At 40.9% G+C, this 25,662-nt stretch overlaps 1 protein-coding gene across 2 annotated transcripts in view; it reads right to left on the bottom strand.

Moving 5' to 3' along the window:
- Nucleotides 1–350: 350 nt before the first annotated feature.
- Nucleotides 351–25,662, bottom strand: part of sema3h (sema domain, immunoglobulin domain (Ig), short basic domain, secreted, (semaphorin) 3H) — a 40,781-nt gene continuing 15,469 nt past the window's right edge. Inside the window, exons 2-18 of one of the 2 annotated variants that reach the window (XM_049753360.2) lie at nucleotides 24,094–24,248; nucleotides 19,087–19,149; nucleotides 18,543–18,662; nucleotides 17,254–17,347; nucleotides 17,056–17,175; nucleotides 16,110–16,255; nucleotides 15,464–15,578; nucleotides 8,542–8,611; nucleotides 6,937–7,081; nucleotides 6,431–6,520; nucleotides 6,166–6,295; nucleotides 5,989–6,077; nucleotides 5,654–5,695; nucleotides 5,262–5,419; nucleotides 4,561–4,622; nucleotides 3,917–4,059; nucleotides 351–3,458 (exon numbers count right to left, since the gene is read on the bottom strand). In XM_049753360.2, the coding sequence (XP_049609317.1) occupies nucleotides 3,012–3,458; nucleotides 3,917–4,059; nucleotides 4,561–4,622; nucleotides 5,262–5,419; nucleotides 5,654–5,695; nucleotides 5,989–6,077; nucleotides 6,166–6,295; nucleotides 6,431–6,520; nucleotides 6,937–7,081; nucleotides 8,542–8,611; nucleotides 15,464–15,578; nucleotides 16,110–16,255; nucleotides 17,056–17,175; nucleotides 17,254–17,347; nucleotides 18,543–18,662; nucleotides 19,087–19,149; nucleotides 24,094–24,248 (2,189 nt within the window). In that variant the 3' untranslated portion in view covers nucleotides 351–3,011. The remainder of the gene's footprint in view (nucleotides 3,459–3,916; nucleotides 4,060–4,560; nucleotides 4,623–5,261; nucleotides 5,420–5,653; nucleotides 5,696–5,988; nucleotides 6,078–6,165; nucleotides 6,296–6,430; nucleotides 6,521–6,936; nucleotides 7,082–8,541; nucleotides 8,612–15,463; nucleotides 15,579–16,109; nucleotides 16,256–17,055; nucleotides 17,176–17,253; nucleotides 17,348–18,542; nucleotides 18,663–19,086; nucleotides 19,150–24,093; nucleotides 24,249–25,662) is intronic. The other variant, XM_049753361.2, reaches the window with a different exon arrangement.

Raw genomic sequence — 25,662 nt, 5'->3', positions numbered from 1 at the left:
TTTACACGACATGTTTAGTGCTTTCAAATGCACAACTACATTAACTGGTGTTTCAAATGTAGCTAGTTATTAATCAACTAACCAAATGTTCGACGGAAGGTCAGATGACTGCAGTCTGCCTGTAGAATCAACAAGTTAAAAAAAAAAAAAAAAAGTATTTCGGCTTTTACATAGTAACACACAGTACTTATGTGATGAATATGTTTCCAGTCGATTAATGGCTGGAAGCAGTTTTTAAAAAAGTGAGCACACAACTTGTGAGGGAAATAAATACACTGAGACAAAAATCATGTGAACCACTTTTGTTGGTCTAATACTTAAAATTGAGAAAACTGCCACAGTCTGTGATGTCATTTTTGACCGCGAGGTTCCATCACAAGGCTTGCTTTATTTTATAGAATGTACATTGGAACACCGGCAATTTGTTCCTCATCTGCCCGGCTGGCTCCAAAATGTGTCAGACATAAAACAAATGAAAAACATGCACAATCTGTACAGAGTCCTCAGACAGTTCACTCATCCAAGTTGGATTGAACCTTGCCCAAAGTCTTTTTGCGACGCAACTTCTTTTACTGTCCATGTTAAAATTGACAACACACTCAGCAATACATGATGTAAATACTAGTTTGGATCCCTGTGAGATGAGGTTATCTACAAGAATTCATCACCCAGATTGTGTCAATCAATTAGTCATCAATTAGTGTGTGAGCATCTTAAGGAAAGTCCCTCAAAAGTAGAGATACTGTATATTGTGAAACCTCCAACCAACATTTTCGAGGAAATAAAGGCTCAGTTGAGGGTCTTGAGTATTACTCCACAATTGAGTTGCTTTTTCTTTGTCTTTTTGTGACCACCACAAAACAGTACCCGTGAGAAAAACAAACCTGGCTGTTCAGTACACTCCAGCAACGTGGATAATACAGAAGAAAGAAATGTACATCAGTGAGTTGCATTTCATGAAGCGAATCACCTCCCAAGCACACGCAGAAATCTCACTCTGCACATTTGTCACACAAATGACTGTTTTTACATTCTGTTCTTATTTTCTACTTTTAAGAATGTTAATACTGTATGTTCAAAAAAAGATTCTACAGGTAGCCGTTTTACAATGGTGATAGACCGGGAAATGATTATCTTCCCTATTACCAATGGGGAAACTTATTTGATAGAAGTCCTCAAATTGGAAGTTAGCCATCATCCAGAACGGATTGTGTTTGACTATAGAAGCTCCACTGCGACAGTTCCTCCTTCAAATAACATTTTTAAGCATAATATCCCGACTATAAGGATCAATGACCCCAATGCTCCAATGACCCCTCCTCTAGCTCCACCAGTGCTTTTTGTACCAGCTTAGACATCTCACGTGTTCTGTTAGCAAATGCATGTTAGTCTGTTTCATTTTTGTTTTCACCAATGAGGCATCCCAAAGTTAAAGACACTTCATAGCTGTAGGGGGAGCCGTTGAGCAAGGAAGAGCTCAATTTTCTATGACTTCAATCACTCCCCTGTATACTGTCACAACTTCTCCAAACAACTCAACTCCTCAGTGCCATTTTCTGTTAATTTGCACATTTTAAATGACATGACCCAGGTTGTGGTTTTAGCCCTCAGCACGGCAAACTTTTCTACCTGTGTTTTCTCCCTTAGATGAATGGTTGCTCCTTTGCAGTCATTCTAATGTGAAGGTACGTCTTTAATCTGAGTGTAATCAAACTAAATATTTTAAATGTACAGTGTTTACCTTCTGAATCTATCATTTATGATGCAATATCAACCATCCACATTAGTTCAGTTCGATTTGAAAAGAACAAGAAAATCTGTCAGAAGCAGTGTTGCTCAGTGTGACTGTTTGAACACACTGCATAAACGCTACTTCCAAAAAGTTAAGGGTATTCAGGTTTCAGGTAACATTCCAGGGTGAATCTAAAATGTACTATAACCTTCATGAGTAAATTCAATATGACCATCTCTGAACTTTTGAAGACACATGTCCAACTGTTCATTGTTTCATTGTTTTCTGTACAACTTGAATGGCAGAATTCCCAAAGGGTGTTTGCGCCATGAATGTTGCAATACAATTTCAAGGTCGTCCATCCATTTCAGTGCTTTTCTGTGTCTCCTGCTATCTCTGCGGCTACTTTCCCTCAAGGGTCTGTTTGAAGCCTTGCAATTGTCAGCGAGAAACTGTTGGTCAATTGTTTGAGTCATCTCGGTCTCATGATGTCAAAATATAAGGTCAAAATGAGTTTACCTGTGAATGTTATAACGCATTTTAGATTCATACTGAAATTTCACTTTTTTTGTGAGAAGTCTAATTGAGAATGCTAAATACGGATTTCCATGATGATTGTCACTGCCATAAACAAGTGTGGAAAGTTGTGTTTGTAGTTGGCAACATGCACAAAAACGGATCCCGGGGGCCTAAACTTTTTTTTTTTACATGTGGAATATTTACTTCATGAACAAGACTCCTATTCAGTCAGAGTGAAACGTGGATACGCAGCTGATTCTTCATTCCGCGAAGTATTCCATCTGATTACTTCTTGAGTTCAAACACAGTCATTTTGTCACTTTGAACGTTCATCAGTCACTAAAGTGTAATAAAAAGTTGTTGTTTTTTAAGATGGCAAGTGCATGCAAATATCTTAAACGTACAGCGTGGCTAGAATTCATGACTGATGTGTTTCTCCCTTTGCTTATTTTATCATTTCACTGATGTTTGCCAAAACATATTTAATATTTAATAATTTCATAGAAAAATAAAATAATACGATTTGGAATGGGTAAAGCTTTAACAAATGTTTTAAATGTGTGATGTGGTTTCTTAAACGGACCTTATTGAAGTATGCTGAGTAATGTGCATAACTTACAGCCCACTAGAAAGACTTTGTTTGAACTAGTTCTATGACGAAACAGGTAGCGTTGGAGACCCCAAGAGTCATGAATTCCGGCCCACCCTGAACAAGATGTGTGTGTGGACATGCACGTGTAGCGTTTGCTCTGCGACATATTCAAGCGCTCCTCGGCGTTCTTTGCTGTGGTTTGCTCCTGCTCTTCCTACCCGCTGACCTCCCTCCTCCTCCTCCTCCACCTCCTCCTCCCCGTCCTCCACCGTGCTTGTGCCTCTCGGCCCTCGCCTTCTCCTTAGCGCCTTGCACTACCGTGTCACGGTGGCGGTTGCGAGGGGGACGGTACCCCAGAGCGCGGCAGTGCTGGTCCAGGTTCCTCGGGTGAACCAGCGTCATGGCGTCGCCGTACCAAGGTTGCTGCGAGGAGGCGGACCAGGACGTCGTGAGTCGCTCAGCCGAGGGGCTCCAGACTGCCAGGTGGACGGTGACGGCGGTCCAGTGGTAGCCATGCTCTTCCACTTGGCAATGGTAGACACCGCTGTGAGACAGCTCGGCCCGACGGATGAGGACGCCTCGCTCGATTACCACCACCTGCTCGCCTGACATCACCTGCAGGGAACATTGGCCACAGTCACATGACATTGGACTGCCATAATTGTTTGGCAGAAACGAGCTGGAAACAGAGAGCTAGCTTAACATTTATCATAGCAAAACTTTGCAAATGTTGTGAAAGAGAGCTTGCATATAATTAAAAAATGTAGATTTTATTTTTAGATGCAATGGAGAAATTTTGTGCGTGGCAGAACCTGTTTTATTTTAGGCTTAAACACCATGTATGGGGAATACCTTGCTTCTCCAAATCTGTTTCTATCATTGTTAACGCTCCCTGGTTCACATTTTTCAATAAGTTCCATTTGTATGGTCGTCGTCATCACACGTTTTCCTTCTCACGTGTTACCACTCTTGGCTCCCGAGAAGTCTTTTTCCAAAAAATGTTGGTTGAACTCCAGTCGTGTTATGATATCGCTTTTCACTGTATTTTTCCAAGTTAAACTGAACATGTGTACCTGGTTTAGTTCGGGGCTGTTCTCTCCGGCTTGCTTGTACCATATGACGGCAGCGTGCCTGGATCGGGGAAGACACTCTAAGTAGGTGCTGTTGCCCTCGGCAACCATCATCAACCTCTGCTCGGCCTCCACCTGCAGCCCGGCTAACAGAGACCAAGGAAAAGATGGAAAAAATGATGAGCTGTCACTTAGTATTGTTTTGGTGTCTAAATAAGACAGACCTGTCACTGTTGCCATGACAACAACTGAAACTATAGTGGCAAGTGAATTATTACATTTTAGTTGCAAATACGAATATGAAAAATAAAACAAAAACAAACGTAAAGTGCTAGATTCTTTCCTTCTTCCTCAAAGTTTCTTTTTTATTCTGGTCAATTCTCCAGTGCTAGTGCGCGTGCCTACTCAGAAAGTTGCCGGCCCAAGCGTGGGCTCGGGTCAGACCATATGCTGACCCAGGTCCTTTGAAAAACAGTCTAGTGTCAAGCATTCGCAAGGAACTCCAGATGGAAGCGCAGCTTTTGTGATTGCACCAGGTGTTCCGTGCCTGCCACTTCCACGCAATTTTGTGCAAATCTCTCATTTTCATCTTCGGCTGTTATGAGACACATTGTATATAAAAACACGGGCAAAAACAGACCCTTTACCTCCTTGTCTGACACATTGAGTTAATGGATCTTCATCCTCGCCCAGGTGTCGAGCGTTCCTCCTGCAGAAAACAAACAGTCAATGAAATTCCAGGGTTCCTACTGTGGGAGATTTCCAACAGAATGTCGAATCATGTCTCACATAATTTCAATTTTCAGTCAAATAAGACTCAGAACTGCACTGATTGCATGACGACATCAGACATAGCCTACTGCGTAAAACCCACTTCTCTAAATATTGAAGATCCAGATGATGGTAGCCTATAGAAGCAACCAAAATATTTCAAGGATGTTTAATCTTTCATGTATTGGTGGTGCAAGAAAAAAAAAAAAGTTTTCAAGTTGGGCATAACTGGTGTGTTCCAAGCATTACAACGTTCTCCTGTCAGCCTGAGTTGATTGTAGCAACAGAAACCGTGTGACTGTCACATTAGATGAGGCGAGAAGGAGACTTGCAAGGAGCCTCAATTTGTCCAGCACATCCCTCTTACATTATTAGATTGGGAGTTGGCAAAGAGCAAGGATGATTAAAACAAGGGATGAGTTTGCGGAGAGGTTCTGTGGCAATGGAAAATGCTCACCAGAGAGATCTGAGTCCAGTTGTAATCGAAACCAGACTTCAAAAAGGCAGGGCTGTTGTTTACAATTCAAGTCTTATGTGTTTCTCCTTTGCTTCTCAAACTTGGAATTAGACCTCATACCTGCGCACAGTGGGCATGTAGGGGCTGCAGGCATGTCCATCCCACGTGCAATATGGATCTCTGGCCAGGCAACACTCTGCGCAGGCTTCACCGTACAGCTCACACTGGTACAAGCCCAGCTGGGAGACCCCTTCCCTGGAGCCCACAAACAACCACTGCTGGATGGAGGGAAGAAGGAAACATCACCGTTTGGCCTGATAGCAGGAAACGCAAGCTGCTTTAATTATGTACATTTCTATGTGAGTGACAGCGCGCGCGGCATCTATTTACAACTGCTGTGACTGGGGTTGAGTAACCATAGCAACTGTCCTTGTAGGTGCGCAGATGAAGTGTCATAATGTGCCTGTCTCATTGGTTGCGTAAGAAAATTATGTTTTTGTTGCATCTATTACCTTCTTCTTAGAGAGCGTCATCACCGTCACTGGTGACTTATACTGTGGGGATAACACAAAACAATAATGATTAGTTTAGTTAATTTGTCAGGTAGTTAATATAGAGTCCAAAAATTCAGAACTTAAAATTTATATCATCATAGCTTGGAGTGGCTAGTGAACAAAAGCCTGCACAAGTTAAAATTTTTTGGCCTTGCAACCATTTTTGGTAAAACAGCATCTTTCAATTAGCTCAGGACTTGGTCGAGACCAGCGCAATAAAAACAAAAATACATATTGACAAGCAGTTCAAATGACTAAAAAAAAAAAGAGAGAAATGAGATGATGTAATTTACCTGGAAGACCTCCAGCTCCTCCAGGGTTACCTCCTGACTTGGTCCATGTTCTCTGGGCAGATGGATGGCCTTCAGAACCAGGCCAGAGTCTGCAGCAAAAACACATCCCAATTGAAACATTACAAAAAGCTGTTCTGAAAAGGAAAAGATACATTTCAAGAACCGGGCTCAGTGTACCTGTGCCAATGAAGAGGACATCGTAGGTGCTGTCCACGGCTTCTACTCTGTCCACCAGCAGTTTGCTAAACTTGTAGTGAACACCAACTCTGACAAGGAGAGGGCGCTCTCCCAAGGGCAACACGTTTTCCTACACAAGTGCAGAAATTTTGATTTAACTACAACACATTTTCTAATGATTGCGCAAAGTCATCTCCCCCAAGGGTATTTGCACAAAAACACAAGGAGTTAACATTAGGGTCACAAAATAAAACACGAGTTGAACCTCCAGCAGCGGGTGAGTCCTGCTGAAGAAGATGACATCATCGGGATATTCCCTTGTAGAACTGTAGCTTCCATATGTGCTGCTGGGACACTGTGATTGAGAAGAAAAAAAAAACAAGGTAATAATTGTGTTTATATATTATGTTTCAAAGTGGATGGGTGAATCTGTGGCAGGATTTAAAAAAATCATGTATAGTGGCCATTCAATTTGTGCAGAATTAAGATTCTTCCTTAATCTCTTTCCCGTGCGCACGGCACCATTTTATTAATCGTGACATGGACATAATCTGTGGACATGTGTGACCACTTTTTTTTGCCATAAATATATGAAGTTGACACATCAGCTTAACCAATGGGCCGCAAGCAGTGATTTTCAATTCAAATGTCAGTAGGAATTGTCAAGCCGAGTAGGTACTGTGTAGGGGTCGATGGAATTTGGTCCCGATCTAGATAAACGATTAAAGTGGGTTGAGCTACATAAGGAATGAGGTTTGAGTGTGAACTCACAGTTCCGGGACGTGGGTAGGGCACCTTGCCAGTAAACTCTGCCCACTTGTACTGCGGCCCCTCTTTGTGCAGAAAGTTTCCTTTAAAAGCCCGAACCACATCCTCCATTCGGTAAACACATATGGCTGACCCATTGAGGATGTCGCTGATAACAAAGGCAGTAGGGAAAGAACAATTAGGCAAGACCTGAACACATTTTAGCAGCTTGCATGAATGAAAACACAAGCAGAGGGTATGCACTTAGAGCAGAGCGGACAGTTAAAAAAAAAAGAGGGGGGGGGGGGGGGGGGCGTCTTCGCAGAATGCACTAAATGTGAAGCTGTGTGAGTCATGTTTTTTTTCTTTCAGCAACGACTCACAAATGTGTTCCAAAGTCCAGCTTGGATGGATGTTCACCTTTTTACATATTTTTCTCCACTGTTGCTTCACAATTGTAGTGCTATTATTTTTGGAGAATATGTAAGTGATTAAATTGCAACAGCTTTGAACACAGCCCTATTACAACAGAAACCACATAATTTATTTCAAAATAAATCACCTGAAAAATAATTATCAAACTGAACAATTTAACCGAGAAAAATGATCTTTTTTTTATGGAGAAGGATTCAGAAATTGTTCAATAAGCTGGTTATTGTGCACACCCTATAATGAATTTGACTTGTGTGGTCATGAGTGCTTTAGAGACCTCATAGCAATGACCTTGGTTAAGCTATGCGGTTTCACCCCTCCCTGGATTCCTGTCAGTTCCTGCTGAGCTTCCACAGACTTTTTCATAAAAGCCTGAAGCAGATCAACTCCCACCACCATTCGATGGTGTCACCTGTCATCACGCTTGTGCTGCTACTGATTATTTTTACTTGCGAGAGAAAACTGGGAAAGGATCCAAGATTTCCCTACAATTATAGAGATGTGTAACTTAATTTTCAGCCAATGCGGTAGATTTTTTAAAAAAATACAAAGACATGGTCAGCAACTACATGAATCAAGTCAAGCTAAACACATAATTTTAGCATCCAACCACCTCTGAATAGTACGAAGAAGTAAATGAAGAAGGGTGCTGTGGGAATGGAACAACCTTAGTCTTAATAGTAAACTAAAAAGAAAAGTTGCCTTGCCATGAGATACACAATGTGACCGTGTAGCGAACAAAAAGCTACTGTCGCAGCAGGATCAGTAATGATGACGTGCCATTTCATAGCATGAATGTGTTCAATTCAGAAGTCAGTGGCAGAAGGTCCTGCAGCCAGTGTGAATTCCACAATATGTTGCATTATCTCTGCACCGCGCACACACTGAAGTGCGACCGTGGTGGGAATGATCACAGATGATCGCCTTTGTTGCTCTCTGTGTAGAAATCCGCAAAAATCTCATGAGGCATCTGATATTTGTCACCTCTTTATTCTCAGCGTAACTTCTGTGCAGTCCTGAAGCTAAATATAACAGCAGCAGTTGATCAATAACCATGATTCAGTGTTTTTTCCCTCCACCCTGTGTGATCTCAGATCTCGCTTCGCAGCGTGATTTCCTGCCGACTCCCACCCACCATCATGCTGGCATTTTCCCGCACGGCAAGCGACACGATTACAAAACAGTGTTGGGTGGTACCTTGAAGTGGTAAACAGGCCATAGATGAGTGGGTTTTTCTTGTCTTTGCCATGGAGGATGAAGACGTCCTCTGTTGAGAGAATGATGAAGAGCGAGCTCAGGATAGATAACTGACAAAATTGTATTGCATGCTTTCAAATGACATGATAGGAAATTTAAAATAAAATTTGGGTCCACTGAATGTAACATAGTGGGCTTTATAGTCTCATAGACAAAGTACACGTACTTTCTGTTGTGCTTCATTTCAAGGGAATGAGGGGAGTCTCATTTATTGGCCATGCAGGAAGTAAGTCACTACCACAAAGACGTGAACATCACTTTCTACTTGCAATTTGCATATGCAAGTGTTACGGTAGCTTTTTATATCTTGACTTCTACAAATTTTATGGACGTTAACAAGGTCGCTAATTATACACAGTATATGTGTCTATAGGCACACGAATGTGGATAGGAATAAAATAAACATGTGTACCAGTTTTAGATTACAAACAATTCTGTTATTTCTCCTCTCTCCTTTATTCTGCTCCCCTATTCTCTTCCCTCCTCTGATGGCAAACAGCAAAGCGTCTGGCGGTTCCCACATTCCTAACGTTCCTTGTGCTTCAGGTGGCCTCCATGGACCCACACGTCCCTGGATGAAGGTTAATCTCATCTCATAACACATGCACACATGCACACACACGCTCAAATATGGAGGGGTAATTTGCTGGTAAAATATCAGAGGCAAGAGTTCTGCAATAATTGACCTGAAAAGTTAAGCACCCCAGTGAAAGTAATTAAAGCATTAAAGAACAAATTAACCAGAAAAAGAAGCACAAAAAAAAAAATACGGAAGATAACTTGCCATTTAAGAATATTTTACAGCACATTCTGCCACAATTTCTCTGAGATTAAAATCATTCATTCATTCATTCAGTCAATTTTAACCCAATGCATTTTCATAACATTATTGCAATACTGGCACTCTGCTGAACAATCCTGTACTAAAAATTGGACACCTGAGTTCTTTCTATCAGTTCTATCAGTCACCATCACCAGCATTGTTTTAAGCAGCATTTAAACATCTTAACTTGTTGTTTAAGTTTAAAAATTAGTTTTTGAATTCACAATTACAAAAGTTTTGATGATGGCGATAGAAGTTTCAACAATCTAACATATAGTGTGGTGACACAAGAGTCTAAATGTTCTGGATACAAATCTGCCTACATCTAATTACTACTTTTCTTCTTTTGTATGTCTCCACATTGAGTTTGCTTATTTTTTGGGATAGGTATTGCCAAAGGACAGCTCTTACGTGACATCATGAATGCATATATGACTATACGAGCTAGGGGTCCACTGTATTTGTGGCGCTTGCTGAGAAAATACAATCCTGAGGGACTGTGCACAATGTGAGGAGACCACAGTGTAATAAGTAAAAACAGACGTTCACTTCAGAGAACTGTGGTGTAATTTGGATACTATAAAAAACATCTCTGAATATTCCGTCTTTGTTCCTCTCTGCAAGAACATCTTTCTTATTTAAAGTTCAGCGTGGCAAGAGAAAATGTACTTTTATCACCGTGTGACGAGTTTAAATCAGGTCTGATTTAGTGCTGCTTTGCCTGAGTTCTGCCTGAGCCCTCATCCTGATTTATTATTTAACTTCAGCAAATGTAACACGACCTCCTTCATGTGGGAGGGAAAGCAAAGCATACGCACAGACATCCTGCAAAAATAAATAAATGAACAAATATAATACATGACAGATCATTTTTGCTAATATGCTAGTTTCTTGACACCCTCACTCGTGACTTTCTTTGTGTCTTTATCTTCTGACCAGGTGCTCAGCCCCCATCCCTTTTTTGCTCAAATCCACCTGGGCTTCTCAGGACCCCTTTGGTGCTGCTCCCCTTTTCTTTGTTTCTCACTTTCACTACAAACCCACATCCCGCCCTTGTCCTCCGTGCCACCCTCCCTCCCTCCCTCCCTCCCTCCCTCCCTCCCTCCCTCCCTCCCTCCTCGCGGCTGTCCAAGTCATTCTATCTTCCCCGTCCATCTGTCTATCTATCTGTCTGGCCTATTTTCTCTGGAGGATTGTTCTTGTGTCTTCTTCCCTAAACAAAAAAGCCAGTTACCCCCTCAGGCAAGATAGTGTTGTCTAGCCTGCAGACCTGCCGTATCAAGCTAATCTTCTTCCTCCTCCTCCTCCTCATCCTAATTGTCTCGCCGTAGCCCCCAAGGCAGGGACGCCTCCCTCCCACCCAGTCACCATGAATGCCAACATACCTTCTTCCCTTTGTCACCTTTGTGGCCGCACTGCTAATGTTCACCCTCATTGTCTTATTGTATCACTAATAGGCTCACTTCCAGCTCGTCTGCTTTTATAGCCCTCTGGGCTATTGGCCTTATTTCTTCGATTGCTCCATCTTTTTTGTCTGACAGGTTTTTGTGCCCTCTGGCAACGGCTGACATCCTCCACTTGATGTCCTTCACTTGCTTTCAGTCCTAAAAGTCCAGACCACTTTACAAGGACAAAAATGCTAAGATGAGGCTGTCTGACCCGTTGGTTTGTTGTTCTGTCTTATGATAAGGTTTTGGGTATTATTTTAGCATAGTCAATTGTCACATGAGTGCAAAAAGATGTATATCATTAGCATAACACATTTTTTTCACTTGAATTTAGGTTCCTTTTCTTATGCCATCACCATTACCGTTTTCCTCATTGCCTTATCTAAATACGGTAGGAGATCAAACAGTTGACAAAGTTTTCAGGCTTCCAATGTTTTTTCAATCCCAAATAATGTCACTGTTCAAAGTATCACTGCTAACTTCTAAATATTGTCATTCAAGTTTTTTTTTTTTTTTTTTAACTGTCTGAAAATATTTGAGTACGTGAGAAGTAATATGGCAAGATGAAAATGTGTCAACACCAATATAGTTCATGAGGACATGCGCACAATGTTCAAAAGCAACTTTGTGACGTGTTTGAAAAAGCTTTGCTTTGTGATTCATGAAGTACTTTCTGTCCCAGGCATCACCTCCTGAAACTTCACGTCGCCCCAACACCTCCATGTCATTCTCCTCGTTCCACATTTGTGTGTCTCCCCACCCCATGCCAGTTATTCCCACCTTGCCTCCCCATCACCCCCTCACAGCCTTTCCACTTCACTTCACATGTCTGAATTGTTTGAGGGTAAAATGTCTTCTGCCCGGGTTGGCGCCATCTCCGGTCCTTGCCTCAGGTTTTATCCTCCACCTCTATCTTGGGACAGAACATGTAAAAACTTTTCTGGATTTATTGCCTCCTCCCTCCTTTTTATCGTCCTTGCCTCCCCTTCTCATCTTATGTTAGATTGCACTACTGAACGGCTCCATAATCAGCACTGTGTGGAAGAGATAACAGCCTAAAGTCCCCTCCTCACCTTCTCGCTCTCCTCTTTTGGTTCCTCCTCCTCCCTCCCTAACCTCCAACTAAAGCTTCGGCTTTAGCTCATGTCCCCGCTCTCCTTCCTCCTCTGGTCTGGTCGACACCTAACGCTTTAACCTCCACCCTCTCCCTCTCGTTCTGCTTCATTGTGTTCCCTCTTCACCGCCTTCCTTTGAAGCCCTTCTTTTCTACTCCTCTTCTGGCAAGCAGCCATTTTAATTCCTTTTGCAAAAACTCTTCCTTCACACAAGCTATGATGGATAGGAGAAGCTGAATGGAGGCCTCCAACGTAATCAATCTTCCTTGTTATAACAAAGCATCTTTTCATGCCCACTTCACATACTTGTAGAAGGTGTTTCCTGGGTGAGGTAACAAAGTATTAAACAATACTTGACAGAGTAATCGGACAGTGTTGATGTTCGGTAGGATGAGTCATACAGTACATGTAAATCCATCTCATGGCCTCTTTCTCCTATTTCACCCCTCCTGTCTTTCTTTGTATGTTTCATGAAAAATTAAATGACAGTAATGGTCTTTGTTAAAGTAAAACTAACACAAATAGAAAAAATAATCATAACAATGTATAAGTAAGGTTATCTCCACATTTGATTATCAACAGACAGGAGTCACTATAAATTATTTTTGCATTGCAAAATTAAAATGTTACTTGAAAAAACATAACGGCTTCAGGAATGTTTCTGTTCTTTCCTCGGGGACACTCAAATCTTTATAAATATGAAGTTCAAGTGGCTTCCTAGAAGATGATGCTAATTTTTTTAGGGACATTTTCTTTTTATAACCTAATAGAAATGTATTATGAGTAAGAATGGCTTTATAATTATTGTTATAATAAGACATTCTCCGAAACATGAGCAGAGTAGCTTTCCCATGTCTGGTGGCGTTTACCAGAAGGCGTTTCAGTCAAAAAAGGTAGTGAGAATGTCATCTACAAGACATAAAACAGTAAACACAGCCGACTGTCTGTGTTTATGGTTCAGCAGACGTTTGACTCACAGTTTCACGTGTTGCATCAACACTCACAAGCACATGAGTGGAACCAAGCGCGCGCGTGCAGAGTGACGTAGAGAAATCTTGTCCCGTGAGGGGGTGATCACTTCAAATTAAAGGCAACTGAACCATACTAGATAATTGTGAACGTATGTTTCTGACAACTATTTTAAAAGATGACAGACGTTTTTTCTTTTGTCATTTGTAAAGTATAGCGCTATTCTTGTAGTAGCTCAATTGAGTTGTGTTATAGCTTACAGGTCATAGGAAATTAGTAGAATTCATCACCAAAATACTGTATATATATATATATATATATATTTGAAAATATTTTTATTTTATCCAAGCTAAATTTTACACATTAATGTCAAAACACTGTCATGCATGATGTTGTACCACATCAGACTTGAGTAAATCTCGGGATTTCTTTTTTGTTTGTGTTCTAATTACATAATATGGTTATAGTTCATTTTGTTTATTGATCATTTCTTTTTAAACATGTTTCAACTGAAATAAAATTACACTTAAATAGTGACTGATCAGAAATAATGGTTGTATCAAGGCAATCATTTTGTGAATATGAATTGATTATTTATTAAAACATTTTCACGACTATGATACTCCTGCGTGAGCACGTTGCATTCATAATTCTTTACAGTCACCTAGATGTTTGTAATTCTTTACAGTCACCTAGATGTTATTTCAAGTCAATATTTACAACATTCATCCAACAATGTTTATGAGCAGCAGCTCTGCGTCCATTCAGAAGACAGTGTAAACAGTGCTGCATTAGATGAGTTTGACACATAAACCCAGACGCGCCTGTTGACATTCAAAAGCAAAGATGACCTGAGCAACATGTTGAACTAGTATAAACAATTCAAAAGTTCTGCAAAAGTTTTTAAACACTGGCTTTAGACATATTTTGAGGTTGAAAACACAGCCTCGTCCCCATGGCCTACACACATGGAAATGGCCTTGACCCCTGAAGCGAAGGGTTATGGGAATGCTTCTTATTAAGGTTTTTTTCATGTCATCTGACCACCTCGCACAATCGCACATATAGCCAGGTGTTAACCACGGTTCCTCCATGAGGGACCCGCAGATGCCTCAAGGCTTCTTGGGATTTGTAGTGTTTCTGTGTGGTTAAGCGTGGCGTAAACACAGCACTGACAGCATTCTTAACCTGATGGCTTAATCCCCCGTGTAGGAGCTTGTGCTCTCTGTGTGTGTGCGTGTGTATGTGTGTGTGTGGGCACGTTTAGTTTTCAACAAACATAGGGGCGCTGAAGTTTACTTTGTGCGTCCTCCGTTAAAAAAAACAGCAGATAAGAATGCACTCCTGTCTCCACATACTCCAAATTTCCACGGTTTCTCTCTGCATGTCTCTATAGTGTCGGTAGAATATTGATAAAGAAACAAGGTATGAACATCACGGAATCTTTGATTTACAGTATGTTGTGACTGTGCACTATTTGAAAGTAGGAATAAAGCGACAAGTGCGTCAAATGTTGAAATAGAAGGATGTCAATTTGTTCTTAGCCTCTAAAGTAGAGTTTACAGTATTTCTTTAGTAAATTGAATCAAGTTTGATCTGCCACTGAGGTCATTGCTGGCAGCCACCAGTTACTGTAAAAGGTGAAAAGGCTTTACGGAATTCTTTTTATGGATGATGATATCTCCAGTTTCCTTAATTCAGTCACTCTGCATTTGTGTGTGAATAAAAGTGCCTCAAATATATTGTAGTCAGAACTGCCTTGAGGCGCCTTTCTACATTGGAGGGAATCTTTTTAATGAAATTTATTCACATGTCCCTTACAGTAAGGACAAGCCAGTCCCTTTCAGTGAAGCGGGATATGCTGTGGCAGCTTTGGACATCCAGATAATTAAATCTGTGCCTGGGACAGCGACAATTGCTTTCAGCACACTGAGGGCAGTAGGTCAAGGTTTAACATTACACTCCGATCGCATCCGGCGGCCTTCTGCATTTGTTACGCCATGGCATTGTTCATTGTTCCGCAAGCCAACTCCTGCAAAACTATTTTGATATTTGCTTATAACACAGACTGAGAGAATCATACTAAATGGAAAGGGAACTCGGCTGAGAGAAGACACACCAACATAGATGCTCCAAACCACACACACAACCCCCCCAGAGGATATTTCTGATAATGAACAAAACGGCAGGAACTAACTGTTGAGGCCAGTTGCCACGGTTACCAAGGCTGAGGCACGTTGACAGACCCAAGGTGACCGACACGGCTGTTGATCACCGTGGAAACAGCAGAGTTATTCAGTTACGCCAAAGCGGTGCTTGTGCACTCGTATATTTCTTTGAAGCAAAAACTTGTTGCTCGTCCTTCCTTTCCTCACACTCGTTAACACAACATACAAAAAGGAGGAACGGAGCAAGGGCAACCAGGTCGTTACTGCGTCTAACAGTGAAAGACTGACGTATTTTCATTTTTACTGCACATGTGAGGTTTTATCACTCTTTGTACTCACGCAATTGGTCAAAGTGTGTCTGCAGGCCATCTGGTCCTGGGACTGAGCACACCAAACGAGCCTTTTGGAAGGTGCTCCACTTGTTCACCAAACTCCTCTGGCCTCCAATGTCATTCTGCACACAAAAACAAATCGCATTCAAATTAAAAATAATAATCTAAACTAAAATATAAATACAATGAATATAAAAAAAATATATCTTTCGGACTTGTGTTAATTAAAGCATTGAATAAACAGCTACAGGTTTGTGATGGTGACAATTTGACTGTAGAAGGAACTGATTAAATATTCAAATCCAAGCAAATTGGAGGTTGAGCAACAAACATTGCGCAAAATGCAAACATCATCATGCACATGTAACGATCACCATGAAATAGTCTGAGAGTAGGAGGATGCAGCAGACAAGAGAAGATGACAAATATAAACAGTCCCAGTGTGTGTGATTATCTACATGATGTGGTTGGAACATCCAAACAAAACTTTCTACAAAAAAAACCCACACACCTGCATGGACTCAGACACATGCACAGCTAAGCACGTATCTAACATGTGCAGGCAAACACTTTAAAATAAACAGGCAGCCTGAGGCCGATAGAAACATGTAAACAAATACATGTACTGGCCGCAAACATTTCAGCATCCTTACCTTGCACACCCGGGCCACTCTGGAGTGGAGCACCTTCCCAGTGGCCCCTTCGGCCTCCTGAGCGCGCTCGGTGAAGAACACGTAGACCTTATCGTCTTCTGGATTATCAGTTTCAGACAGTGGCGCGACCCGCACAAAATGGGCATCTGGTGAGTGAGGGACAGAGGCAAAAACAACAACATTAATCTGTTGCGCAACCTGCTGCTGATTGCACATTTACATGTAAGAGTGCAAGAGGGAGAGTAGGAACGATAGAGGTTCATCTTATACGCAGTAAAAAAATCATCTTGTACTGTATCTGTTATCACCAGCAGACAACTGCGAAGCACTGCCTGGCGTTCAGCAGATGGTTTAACATAGATTCGATCCCATAAAACATCAGTCATCTACAACGCTATGTACAACGCTTGCTATTTTCATCACAGTTTACTTTATATTGGTGGGACCAATATTACAAAGGCCCATCTGGAGATGAAGCCTTCCTATATAGTAATTGTTTGGATACGCGTATACAATATCACAGCAGCAATTAAATCTGAAAGTGATGCAACGATGTTATTGTTGAGACGAGAGCTGACCAAAGCCATATCCAATGTCATTTCATTTGTTCCAGATTTCATTATGATTACTCCCAGTTGATTCAATTAATTCAATCACAGTATTTCAATTTCATTTATAGTGGGCCCAATTACGTCAGAGGATGTCTTGGGGCACTTTTTATACATGGGGAATGTCCAGAAACACTGCTAACTTTTTATGAGACCAATTGAACCCCACATTTGTTTTGGGACTCATAATTAGACTTGCACAAGCCCGTCTGCTTCAATGTTTTGTACTTTTTGGTGTGTTATGTCAGTCTATGAAGAAAAATATTTCCTAACTGAAAAGAAATATGTGTTTGGATGGAAGTCAGGCTACACAAGAGACATACGACATTCGTTCTTACCCTGCAGCCAGGTGGAGTCGTACTGCTCGGTGCGGATGACATGCCGGTTGCCAAGACTACGGAAGAAGGCAGAGTCTCTGCTCATGAAGTCTGAAGTAATGCCAGCATACAGCTCGCCATCTACACAACGTGGGAGAAACGTGCCAGCTTCTATCCACCAAGATGTTCAATCTCGACTCCAAACCTCACTGAACTTACCGACAACTGCTGATGCTGTTTTCTGAAACGGATCGTACGGACATTTGCCCTTCCCACATTCGGTTTGGCTGTAGGAGAGGGTCTGGTGTCCTGGCTGGGAGGCCAAAACAGAGACATGGATTATTTTTGCATTAAATGTATGGAAGAGTTTTTTCATTGGGAACTGGCTAATCAGTTACGCACACACACACACAAAAACAATTTGGGGTTAATAGGCTAAGTGGAGGGATTTTAAAATGTGTTAAGTCCAGTCTTAAATCAGCCAGCGCCACCAGTTCCTCTAAGTACCACGTCTGAACACCTGCTCTGATCTTGCGTGGCCTTTCATGGGATTATCTGGTCCCTGACACATGCACACAAGCACACACAGCTTTTTTTGACCACACGGTCACACAAGAGGCACGGCCTTAAACCTATGCATTCATAATTGCCAATCACATAATTTAGAACTTTTTATCTGTTGATAAACATGACAAAATTCACAAATACACTGGTTTAGAATTTGATAAGTCTCTTTGACGGAAATGTCACATTTGCAGTGCTGACATGTTTATTCATATTGCAAAATAATTGTCATTTTTCACCACTGAATCAAACCAAATTGGGTCATTCCACTTTAAAATATACTATACTATTGCACCCCATTTATCAAGATCCGTACATATTTTATTGGAGAGATCATGCTGGATATTTAAAAACAGGGCATACATTTCTACTTTAGAGAAAGTTGAGACTGGAGGAATAGTGGTCCTTGCATGGCTATAGGGGCAGACACCACACTACCTGATACGGATGTGCATGGGGGCCAACGCTGGAAGTTGGAACACACAGACACTAACACTACTACACCCCCCCCCCCCCACACACACACACACATACAAACATTTGTCCAAAACGTTGTGTCGAGGCAAGAGGAATTCAAAACTACGGAAGATAATGCAGATATAACAACCCAGTTTGAGCACAGTTTATGGCTTTAACAGTATTTTGTAACGTGTATATTTAAAGAAAACATTTCTGTGGTTTCCATGCATATGGTTCTATTTTGCACAAAGCCAACCTTTTCTACAGTTACGCTGATATCCACATGTGGTGTACTTTTCTTGCAATAAATCGATTATATCGTGCAATTTTGTATCATGATGCTAGCGCTATCTTGGGCCGAATATTGTCGTGTTATTGTATAAGGAGCTAGTCTGTAATGGCCACTGCTAATAATAACACAGAAATGAGGAAATTTGAAACGTGACTAAGCCTGGTTCAGACAAAATGTGGGTTTGCTGTCATACCTGTTGGAAGATGCTGGTAGCTATAAAAGCACACCTTGGGTTGAAGGCCCCTGTGCCACACACATACAGGTGAGTCTTGTTGTAGGGCTGCAGGACTCGTAGGAAGTTAGCACACTCCATCTGGATAGAGAAAGTCACGTGATGTTGATCTTTTCCAAACTCTTTGAACTATTGTTATGAAAAAATAATCTATTATCATCAAATAGCATGTGTTTCTCTGTTTGACAGCAATGCAAGTTCAGATTTCAACTCACACGAAGGGGGCATTTAAAGTCAGTGGGAGCATCACCTGTTTTTAATTCCCTATAGTTGTGTGAATGTTGTTCTTGAGAGTTGTTTTTATTCCTGAACAAATATGAAACTTTTGACAGTTTGAATTACTTACTACAGTGGGGAAAAATGTACCCGACAGCGAGGAGAAAATAAAAAATATCTCAAGTGACTCCTGCCACAGATTCATATTTGCCAAGAGGTGTGCACAACAAACACACAGTAACTTATATGCTGAGGCAGAGTCTATTTGTGTTTGGGTATGCTGATTCACCTCTGGATCCTTTCCAGCCATTAGACATTCTTGGACTCGATCCGGGCTGGCAGGCCAATGCAACTGGAGAGAGTGAGAGAAAGTGAGATTTAACGACGCCTTTCACTGCTCGCTTTACATTTCACTTAACGGGGATCTGGCAGTGGCAGGTGCTTTATGAGGAGAGTCAGCATGAGTGGAACACTAATCGAGACAAAAGAGGTCAGGAGGAGAAGAGACAGGGCTGTTACTGCAGCAACCAGCCTGACTACTAATTAATCTTCTGATTGACTGACTCCACTGGCTAATTTGGCCATTACAATCACTTAGGGTTTTCAATGACTTCAAGTATCACGTGAATCAACACACCAAGATTCTCTTAATGTGGCTTGTCAAAAGGAAAGTTGAGCAGCAATGAGTCTTGTTGAATTCAAAGATGAGCTGTACTCATGTCAAAGTGTAACTTCTAATATTTCTCATTGTTTGGAGAAGTTGTCAATATGGTCCGAAACCTCGTTGTGTTGATTCAGATCCATCTTTCGGCAGTCATATCAAACCAACCACTAAAATAGTCCTTTACCAGCTTGCTACAAGCAGATCAGAAGTTTATCCATGCTTCAATGCTAATTAAATACAAACTCAGAATGCTTCTGAAGTCAGCAGACTCGGGTCGATTAGTGGAGCCCGGAGGTCAAACCAATAATGGTGAATCAGCGTTTAGCTGTTACACTGCATGCAAACAGAATGAGATGTTGACAGAAGTGAAGTCAGCCCCCAAGTGCAAATGCTTTTAAATCTAGGTTAGAAAAAAAAACTATGATTAATGGTCTTTTAAAGCATTTCATAATCATCACAATCATTTTCATTGTTGTTTTGTGTTTTTCACACTTTAAATGTCTAATTTGTAAACATCATTAAATGTTGTTTTCCTAATTATGTGAAGGACGCTGAGTTACCTTGTGTTTGAAATACTTGATATACTGCAAGTAAAGCCTAGCCTTGCCCTGAAGTTCAAGCACATTTTTGCCTCATGAAAATTCAAGAATTTGTCGACAGTAATGTCAAGAATTCTTGCAGAATGTGGGATGAGTTGATTACGTTCCAAAGTGTATAGCCACGCTGTCGTTATTCAAGGTAAAAAAGAACAATGTAACGAGAAATTTTCAAAGAACCTGATAAAGCTGCACATATCAAAGTCAAGACAGATTGTAGTTCTTTGCAACCTGTTTGAAGTTTAACTCTTGCATATAATGCTTTTCTTGGACACAGCAGAAGCAAGGGAGGAATTTAATACTGTCTGCATTCTGACAAAAAATAGAATACGAGTATGTTGGCCAGAGTGCCAAAATCTGGTCTATATTAATTAGTTAAGCTTATCCACACAAAAGTTTATACAGCTCAATGTTTATCACAACATATGATAACTGGTGATAACTGGTGTCATCTATGTATGAAATTCATGAAATGATGTTTGTGGGTTGATAATGTCTAAGGCCATTTAACATTTAAAATGTAATTATTGTCACTGAAAGCATGGCAAAAATTGTGCCAAAGTGATGTCCTGACAAGTGAGGGTGCCATGAGGAAACGATCTTGGATGCCAAGTAATGGCTCCCTGATGTAGTTGCAGCGCTGCCTGATGGATAGCCGATTAGATTAGAAACCACAGTCCGCCTTATCGCCACATACCACACACTGGCAGGAACCAGCATGGACCACCACCAAAGGATTTTCACCATGCCAAAATGTCATTCATTGGAAATGTACCTCATTGCGGGGAAGTGACTGTCAACGACCCGCAGCCTTGACCTGCGGCAAGACATGAGCAAATCCGTTTCTTCTGCTATGTCAAGGACTCTTAGCGACTCTCTCTTTATGTAGATATATCTATGTATGTATGTATCTGTTTGCATTGTCTTTACTGCTATCTTTTGAATTGTGTAAATGACTATAATGCTGTCTGAATAACATTTAAATTCCAACTCAAATTGAAAAGTTAAAATGGAGTGTACAAGGCAAACTGTACAGTAGTTACCAGCAGAGCTAAATAAGGGCACTCAGAAGGCTTAAACATTTGTCAGCAGCATAATCAAAGACCAAACATACCAAGGCACCAAATGTATCCGGCATAATGACAACAAACCTGAGCTGATGAGGTCTAACAGTATAACACAGTATAAGCATTTCGACATTGATAAAATAATGTCTGTGTTAGAATTACCAACAGGAAGTGCCAAATGATGTTAAGGTTTCATTGTCATCAAATATACAATGTGTACTGGTTGTCGGCATAACTTATTACTGCCTATTATTTTTCAATTATTTGCACATAAGGTTATGAGCATCAGACTTAGAATAATTGTTATGCACGCAATAGGAATGTGAAACATCTTCCCTTGCACACTCTGCACATTGTCCAAAACCTAATTAACAAATCAAATCAATTTTGTGTTTATCTTGTCTATATTACTATACAACTTCTCACAAACATTCAATGTATAACATTTGAGAATCCTTTTTTGTTTCATTTTAACGATAACTCGACATCATATAACATTTCTCTTCATAAGTTGCCTAGTATAAGAAATAAATGTCTTCAGTTTGCTTAAATTGTTGATTAATGATTTGACTACTTTGTATGATGTGATGAGTGGGCAGATTTTCACCAAGTTTGATGGAAATATCCTTGGAAGAATATGTCGCTTGTCTAAAACTGTAGATGTTGCATTTTAACACTTAAGCTTGCCAAAATATGTGGTTAACCTCACATCATGTGAAAAGAAGTTACTAATTATTACACTGAGTCCTGAAAAGAAGAAAAGTCTATATGTCAACAGAGAAGATGAACGTTAATGATGAGAATGTGGCAACACGGGGGGTTGTACCACCACAGGGAAGGGAGGAAAAATACTGCAAACAAGTTGGAACATCTCATAAACAGACTATAAATATGGCACATGACTTTCTAGCCAGCACAGAGTTGAGTTATGTCTTGGATGTGACTATCTATCCTGGTGCTGGCTGCCTGCCTGGCAGAGTGGGTGGCTGGTCAGCCAGCAAACTCTTGGTTGTGCACTGCCTACCTGCCCGCCTGCCTGCTTGCTCGGCTCTCTACCCGCATGCACCTCTCACTGACGCAAGTATTGTTTTTCTGCGACAGTGCAGCGCTGTCTCTGTCCTTGCTGTGACCCCGAACACATCCTAACGGGCTGGCAGAGCCATCATCACGTCTGTCTGCATGTTAAAGCTCAACCAAAGAACTACTGGCATGTATAAATGTCAAGAGATTTAAGGCCTAGGTTTGTGTTCATGAGCATTAAATCTGGCTATGAATCTTTTCTAAATTGATTCGATTACAAACATTTGGTGGCATGAATATTAGTGCAACCGGGGAAAGACAGAAATGTGATCCTCAGGATCTTGGCCAGGAAAGGGCAGGGCTCACTCAGCACATCCTGCCTCAGGGTGTTGAGACTGGCATCAAATTGAAGAGTGATATCTATATCTTTTTTCTACACTATTTGGTAAAAGGCAAAGAAAACCACAATAACTTAAGTGTTTACTTTTATATGAAAACAAACAATACATACAGATTTATACAATCATGTTATCAGATTCTCCTCATTGTACGTTGATGTGAAACAAAGAACGACATCTACACAAAAGGACAAATTAAATTGTGAATAAAAGATATTAAAAAGTTGGGCTTTACATCCCACTTAGTGAGTTGTTTACTGACATAGCAATACTTGTTGGACATTGTTTTCTGTGGGGACAATTTTGGCACGGGTTGTTCTCTGCCTGTGCAAAACAAGGTCCAGAAGAAGAACTTCACTGGAACCAATCAAAGACATTTGGAATGCAGTAAGTAGATGAGAGATTGTAATGCACTTGGGTCTACTATCTTGGGTCCAAGCACACAAAATTTCCAAACAAATGCACGACACAGTCTTGCAGAAATTATTTTTAGAACGAGTCGAAGCTGTGACAACTGCAAAGGGGTGTCATACTTCCTTCCATTTTCACTAAAAATGATGGCTTTCAGAGGATTTGCTTTGGGAAAAATTGCGAGAATGGTGCCATGTATGTTGCATTCACAACCTGTAAATTTAGCAATTTCAAGTCATCTGTCATTTGTTAGCTTGAGATTTTCAACAGCCACTCAGGAGATAAAAAACATAAGCAAGTGGAAAAGACTACAAACAACTCGGGACAAACTGAGCTCCTTCTGGATCCAAAATATCTCAGAGCAGTCAAAATGCATCACTTGAACAGATAAAGTTGACAGCAATTACCATTTTTGGCAGAGATTATTCTTTTATCAAACATCAACATTACTTGCACTCAAACATGGCTACGAGCCAAGCTGGAGAGATGAAAATCTGGAAAATACCATAATTCCTTTGGTTCATTTTATGAGTACCTGCATGTGGAATGAAGAAACAAATTTAATACGATGGCAAGCAGAGGACAATGAAAAAAAAAGTATTAGTCAGAGGGGTGTGTTTTACGGTACATATCAATCACCGCTACTTCCAAATTCTGACTCACAGGCTTTATTTTCAGGCCCAGTGCTAGTCTAGTACAAGGTGCGGTCTAACTGAGTGCATGGTGCGGTTTTCTTTCTTTTGGTCGAGTTGCTCCCGGCCAATGGAAGCGGCTGCTCTCACTCTCTTTAAATTCAGTGCAAACGAGTTACACAATCAACATAATCAAATTTGCACGAGTCCATGCAGGAGATTGACGCGTACCCCTACAAGGAACCCCCAAGATGTTCACTTGCAGGGGACATGAAGTTGGCTGCAGTGAAGTGAACACTTGAGACTGCCTTCTACCCCCTATCGCGTAATTGTGTGTGACAACCCCCCCCCCCCCCCACCCCCCCCCCCCCCCACACACACACAAGAATCAAGATGTGCCAGTCACGCCCAAGCACATGTGGGCTGTAAACCAAAATGTTGCCCAAAAGTCTAAATCTGCAGTCATGTTTGTGTGTGCGTCATCATACTTTACAATACAAACACCTACCTTGCGGGGGTTCTGTGTAATGTCATCCATGCTGGTCGACAACAGGTTATCTTTCATAGCCACATAAAGATGCATCCCATCTTCATCAGGCAGCAGAGAGTGCAGATCTCCCGCATCCAAGGGCAGCGTCAGCAAGCGCCCATTTTGGATCAGTTCTATTAAGGAAGGAGCACATAGGCATTAACCAGAATGATTACAACAAAGGCAATTGCAGATATTTTGTTGGTATTGTTGACTCAGTAAGATTAGTTTTAGGCAGAACATAATCCATAACTGCTAATTCAGACACTCACACATTCTTATTGAAACACTAGTTAAGTCTCAGTTGACCTTATTCATGGAATTACAGTACATAATAAATTACACATTGAAATTTTAAGGGTCAAAAAAAGATTCAGACACAAGCAAACCATACTGAATAACATACAAATGGCTAAAGCACAACGTTGTGTATCTACACGCAGCTGTCATCTGACATGTCAACTATGAGAACTGCGCTGGTGATCAGCGGCTAACCGAGCAAGTGCAGGCAATGCACATCCATCTGTCTTGTGTTAGCACTTCATATTTCAGCTACCAAGTATATTTTTTATAGACTCAAATTTGCACCAAATTGTAAAACTAAGAGTAAAAGGCCTTTGTATAGACTACAAACTCAACAGCAAAAGGCAGAAAATTATTATGCAATTACACACACGGTTCTTTTTAACAGCCAGTTAAGACACTTTATACTTTGAGTAATACCTGGAAAATGTTTCTTCAACTAAAGTCAAGTGGAGGTCTAATTTTCACAAGGCTGCAGTAAAATCTAGTTAAGTTCAGTATGTAGGAAATTGTTTTTGTGTTTTCTTTTTCAACGACTGAAAGTGGTTGTGAAATATCTTGGGTGGTACAGTAATTTAACTGTGGCTCTAGACTGTGGCCCATCAACTACAAAAGTGACATTGGATTGGCAAACCACACTGTGTCGCACCACAATGGTCAGACCATTTGCTGTAGATCACGAGGTGTCATACGAGTTTTTTGTGGTAATTTTTTGTGGTAATTAATAGTTACCCTCAGAGAGCAGTTCTGACTGTGAACCTATATAAATGTATGATCACATGTGGACCACATCGAATGATGTGGTGGGCAGAATCTGACTCCTGGGTCTTGAGTTTGACACCATTGCTGTTTGACACCATTTCTGTTGTTAGTTGATACAGCAACACTACAGCTGACCCCTCCAGAATCCAGATGAAGTGTTACAGATCCAAAATGCATCATGGCAAGTTGAACTGAAGTAGCGTACTTGGTGGAAATGTGCTGCTAAACAGAATTTTACGTAAAGAGTGAATGAACTGCAAAAAAGCCCAATTTCTGGGGTTGTTTTATGAGTTATTCATTTGGGGATTATGATTAGGTTTAGGGTTACTTTTGACTCAACTGCTTTTACAGTGTAGTGACAGGTAGTTTAAATTATTGTTGTTCACAATGTGCTCAAGGAACCTCTGCGGGAACATCATGCACTTTTTACAAAGGTTCCCTTAATCATTATCCATTTTATAATGTCTCAACGACTGTCGCCAA

Source organism: Syngnathus scovelli, chromosome 2, assembly GCF_024217435.2.
Source record: "Syngnathus scovelli strain Florida chromosome 2, RoL_Ssco_1.2, whole genome shotgun sequence".
In the NCBI taxonomy this organism is placed as follows: Eukaryota; Metazoa; Chordata; class Actinopteri; order Syngnathiformes; family Syngnathidae; genus Syngnathus; species Syngnathus scovelli.
The sequence above is the reverse complement of the archived record's forward strand: the minus strand, read 5'-3'. Positions and strand labels throughout refer to the sequence as shown.